General features: G+C 34.2%; 1 protein-coding gene across 1 annotated transcript; it reads right to left on the bottom strand.

Annotated features, from left to right (window-relative positions):
• Positions 1-1081: 1081 nt before the first annotated feature.
• LOC126970863 (protein YIPF1) lies at positions 1082-5217 on the bottom strand. The gene is made up of 5 exons (XM_050817012.1): positions 5052-5217; positions 4763-4959; positions 3611-3789; positions 3118-3318; positions 1082-1456 (listed from the first exon to the last, which is right to left on the bottom strand). The coding sequence occupies exons 2-5, from the start codon at positions 4941-4943 to the stop codon at positions 1121-1123; spliced, it is 897 nt and encodes a 298-aa protein (XP_050672969.1). The 5' UTR covers positions 4944-4959; positions 5052-5217; the 3' UTR covers positions 1082-1120.
• Positions 5218-5862: the final 645 nt, after the last annotated feature.

Genomic DNA, 5862 nt, shown 5'->3' with positions numbered 1-5862 from the left:
TTGGTGTTTTAATTTCTATTACACAATGGTTTATCTGAGAAATAATCAAGTATAAATTAGTTACACGGCGTATGTATGTAGCGGAAGTACCTTAAATATTGTAGATGTAACAATTTATTGAAAGGCTTTATTTTAATCGAAATAAAAATTTCAACTGTGTTCATAGATTTTTAAATAATAAATAGCATATAAGTAGCTCCTCTTAAATAAAAAAAAAAAAATAGTTCAGAGATCACTTTTGGCATACTTGGCGTCGATATATCGAGCGACGTTTAGTTCCGTGGTCACTTAGAAGAGAAGCCCAAACTGGCCTCTAAAAAGCTTGGTGTACGCAGTAAGGCGAAACGGTACTTCACTATAAGCCAGCGCCTGCTATACTACTACTACTACTATATAATAACTAAGGCGCAAATTTGGCTGCGGAAAATGGAGTACTGTTCTCACCTCTGTGCGGGTGCTGGGTATATCTTTGTGTGTTTTTATCTATCCACAATAAACAGTTGCCCCACAATCATGGCACTTGCAGTAATCCTGGAAATTACTCTTAATACTAAAAACAAAGAATATATAATAGTACAACTACGGAAATCTCACTCCGCAAAATCAATTAATGAAATAGGGACTCTTGCGGTAATACAATAAGGTGTAATTCAGATCGCACAACGCTACTAACCTACATTTTTATTCACCTAGAAGTTGCCTCTCTTTGTAGCAATGCATGTGTTGGAACACCACGACAATCAAACCTACTTAGTATACAGGAAATAAATAGCTATTATAAATGGTAATTTCATTATAAAACTCATCACTTTAATTGAGATTGTTTCAGCGTCTTTATGAAGCTTAAAATTATTAAATTTGGATCGCAATTACCTTTGCTTTGCTTTATTTATTCCATTTTTAAAATAACGGATCGGATCTGTGATGTAAGTGAAAACTCGCGCGTGCGTCACTGCTCGCTACGAGGCTCTACTGGCTGGCTTACTCTGTAGAGGCCGTCGCATATACTTACGATTTCGGTACCTACACGGAGAGTGAGACAGGCCTGCTAAAAGGCAATCAGGTATTAAAAAGACAATACTTCAATTAAATAATCTTTATTTAAAATAATCTTACAACTTTATGCAGAATTAACAATGGCCTTAGCAGTAGTTGAAGTAGTTAAAACAGTAGTTACATTATCTGGTACATGAAAGAAATACAGCATGAACCCAGCCGCAAGGAGAAAATGGAATGCCAGTATTGAAGCAATAAGAACAAGGAAGTATTTGGACTTCCTCAAAGCCGGCAAGAGCCAGAAAATCAGCACAGCTCCGGAAACGAATGCTCCTAAGAGCACGAGAAGCCACTGCAGCCATGACACTTGGATAGTCCACAGAATAGCTACTGGAATGTATATGGATAATGAATAGCCATACAGACAGAACAGTGACATCATTGTTGGCGATTCTGGTGTCTGTAAAGAGATAATATAATTAATAAGTTTAAAAAATCACTCATATGTTTGGGAATATTTCAATTTGTAACAGGAAAACTCAACCACTAATTGCAATCCAAATGTTGTGTATAAAAGCACGAATATATCTAATTCAAATCAAAAATTTTAATACCATCCATTCCATATATATTGTAAATTTATGTTTCCCTCTTTGGCTCCTTCTGTTTTTTTTACTAGTCAATAAAATTTATTATTTAAAAAGCCTGAGAGTGGTTGTTAAAAAAAATTATGATTAGCAAACACAAAGCATTCATAAATTTTCTGGGATTATGTTGTAAATGTGTATACATCACCAACAAAGACTTACAAACTCAATTTGTTTATGTATTACACATTCAAGAACTTTTTTTTGTCTATAGTATGTGCCTTAGATTATTTATGTCTAGATAGACTGAGACAGCTGTGAAAATGTTGTGAAAATTTCAGGTATACACTTAACATCATCAGATAGCGTTGACGAGAACCGGAACAAACTTGTGTCTGAATTGAGACTATGCTTTGCAAATTCTCGGAATGGGGCCAACAAAATAGAGTCCAATTCAACCTCAAGAAGCCACATGTTTGTGTGTTTACTACTAAAGTCTACCTCCCCTCGATTCGAGATCACCCTTGGCATACTTGCCGTCGATATAGCGAGCGATGTTGAGTTCCGTGGTCACTTGGAAGAGAAGGCCAAACTGGCCTAAAAGCTTGGTGTGCCTTGGTGCTTGGTGCCCAGTAAGGCGAGACAGTACTTCACTATAAGCCAGCGCCTTCAACTATATAAGACGCTAATTCGGCTTTACCCGAAGTACTGTTCTCACCTCTGTGCGGGTGCTCCCCAGTATCAGGTTCTTCCATTTGACCACATACAACAAAGAGTGGCTCGAATCATCAACGAGCAAGTCATCCCCAATCAGCCCTGACTCTTTGGCAATGCGTAGAGAAGTGGGTTCTGGGATTGATGTCTACTACCAGATTGTCAAGAAATTTCTTGTGACACACGGCCACTTTGTTTTCCCCAACCGATATAACATAGGGACCTTCAAGAAAAGAGCATACTCCCACCCTAAACCACCCAACACATCTTTTGACAACTGTTGTTGCGGATGTCCATGGGCTTTGACCTCACCACGGCCATCACGTGAGCCTCTTGCCCGTTTGCCCCTCTTGTGTACATATAATACAATTGACAATGTTTGGCCCAGTACTTTTATTTTTATGAAATATTTTGTTTACATGGCATACATACTAGCATATTGATATGTTTCGAGAAACTATGCTCAATCATGAGTTGGAACAGATTGCAGATTGGAGTTATGTTGGACAAAAGTACAAAGCCAACATTACCAGTTAGTTCCATAACTGTTAATAGCCACCATAAAGAAATTTTAAATAAAACTTATAGCACACAACCAATCATGCCAATGTGGTGTCTGTAAGCTACCAAACTAGACACCATACAGACACCAGAGTTCATGTCGAACCTGGTCGCACCACCAAATTGGTTTTCCAAATGGACAGCAGGTGTGAAACTCTCTATAGAGTGTTGTTGACAGTGGCGACTGGTTGAGTCACCAGTGTTCTGGTGAAATATAGCCCTAAGGGTTGACAATACAATATATAATGTGTATTTGAACCTGTGTCTCAAGCTGCTCCTGTCCATCAGGGACAATAGTAAACTTCAATGCTGCCCACAGAGCCAGAGGGACAAGCCACACATAACAGAATATTGCAGTGGCCGCATAGGATACCAGATGAAAGTCATATCTCCAGTGTATCTCTTTGTTTGCATTTTGAAGGTAGCTTGCAATATTGCCGCTAACAGCGATTGTGAAAATCTGTGAAGTAAATGATAAAATTATTACATATAATAATAATTTTTGTAGATGCTGTTATAATTCTAAGAATTTCATGTAATTCTCATCAACAATATTTAAGTGTCTTTTAGTAATTTGAAAATAACAGCTTTTTTACTAAATGTCTGTCTGTCAATTCTCACTAAAATATCTCTGAAATTGTTTTGCATGGGGTTATATATTATCTCTGGCAAAAAGTTCAATCTACAAGAAAAAATTTGATTTACATGAAATTAATAACACACAAATAGTGAAAAAAAAAGAAGTTTATTACCAATGTCACAGATATCCATATGGGTCCATAAAGATCAGGTTTACCCTTGATTCTCTCATCAAAATAGTTCCGTGATACTTTCTGTGGGAGCACCGACGATATTATTCTCTCCACCACCTCATTTGTATGTACATCAAAATACTTCTGGTAATACTCTATTGTCCAAAAGTTATGATTTCCTGAAATTTATTATTGTCATGTCCTAAACATATTATTTTTACTTAGTGGACATTTTTTCCAAGTCAATCAACATTGCAATACAACATTGGTAACATAAAAGGTTGAACCATTGACTTACCATGGAGCCCCCAGTTCAATTCTCCCCAACCATTTATTGTTTATTTATTTATACTATGAATCATTTACAGAAAGAATCTTAAAAGCTAACATAGTCCCGCAAAACTGTTTGGACAGTTTGTATGCAGGATCAGGTCTCTTGTAATACATTAATGCTTATTAGAACATTGATTTTATACAAGTGTAATTAACAAATATTGATAAAGAATATTACTGGTTTCTAGTTGATGTCCTCAGGCAAGCTGTTTAATAGATAAGGTAGGTGTTTTTCAAAGTCCTATCTCCGTAGTAGATAATGTTGTAATTATGTACCAATATGTTTTTTAATTCATAATAATGTGTATGTTATTGGATGGTTTATAAGGTTGGCAATGCTCTTGTGGTTCCATTGATGTTACAAGAGAGTATGGGCTGAGGTGACCTACCATCAAGTTACCTGAATGCTAGTTTGTCCTTCCCTTCCAAAAAATTGTTGAATGCAATCAATTCTCACAAAATATTTAGGTATATTTTTATTATAAATTGCATTTAAAGACATCTAATATCAACTAAGTTTGAAATAACATAATTAAAGTTATGAAAGTAGGAGATATATGTTTAATTAATTGTTTACCACCATTCATTGTATATCTATATTTTATATAGGAGCCTAGAATGTCAGTGATCAAGTTATATTAAAATCATCAATGGCAGAAGATGATTGCAATAATTATCATTCAGTTAAGTAAAACAAAAGTGAGATAAGTATACAAAGTATTTCGACTTTACCTAATTTATAGTTTAAATTAAGTGATTGTGCTAAATAGAAGAGGAGGGGCACAAAAACAATAACTATTATTATTGTTACTCACATACCACTTTTAGGAGCTGGCTCTTCATCCTCAGTAACAATTTTTGGCTCTTCATAATTGAAATTTGAGTTTCCGCTATTATATTGATTTGTGTGCACAGCTTCCACGTCAATTCGAGCGGTCCTATTATGCTCGGGCGAATAATCTTGAAAATTCAGTAGGTCACCCGTATTAACGTAGGACATGTTTATCTAATATATTCTATAATATAATAGTTTAGATTATTTTATAAGGCATGTTATGTTTTCAAAGTAAATTTTTCCTAGGTATTAGTAATTTGTTCCTAGACCTACCAATAATTCCCACAACAATTAATAATATTTGTTAATAATTATTACATTAACTCATACTTTTAAGGTTTTATACACAGAAATTAGAATATTTTAATAAAACTATCTATATAATAAAACAAATAATCAAATTATTCGGTTTGACAAGTGATGGTAAAGAACGTGTCAATGTCACAGGTCATAATAAACGTATTCATACTACGTAAGCGTAACATCGCGGATCCCTGTTACAAACAAAGAATATATTATTTACTCCTTAGAATTACAGAAGTAGCGTTGGTGACTTCACTACAAATAGAAAGCACAGACAACTTGAGCTCTATCTTGTCACAATGTCAACTTTGCGAAAACAATAGGTATAAAAGCTGTTAACTTCCACATGTAAGAATTACTTTTCACCTAACGTTTTCAATATAATATGCAACAAACTAGTCGCAAATAAATTTCATATGACATATTATTCATCCCAAAAGTATTTATTTTTGATTCAGTCTTTCTATTTTTAGTAAATTTATCTCAATCAAAATAAGCAACAAAATTTTGCCATAAAAAAGATGTAGTTTAACCCAAGTCATAGTGTAGTGCTTATGTTTAAATCATGTTTTTATTCTATTTTATTAAAATAACATACAGCGAGTATTTATTTTCAACTGTATTATTGTGTTGAGTAAGGATTTTATTGTACGTTTCCTATAATTCATAATAAAACAAGGGGCATGATATTCACACAATATTTTATTAGACAATCGTGATTTAAATGAAACTACTTTTGTTATGTTATGATCCTATAAAAAATAAACAAATATCAGTATAT

This window comes from Leptidea sinapis, chromosome 22 (genome assembly GCF_905404315.1).
Source record: "Leptidea sinapis chromosome 22, ilLepSina1.1, whole genome shotgun sequence".
Lineage (NCBI taxonomy): Eukaryota > Metazoa > Arthropoda > Insecta > Lepidoptera > Pieridae > Leptidea > Leptidea sinapis.
The sequence above is the reverse complement of the archived record's forward strand: the minus strand, read 5'-3'. Positions and strand labels throughout refer to the sequence as shown.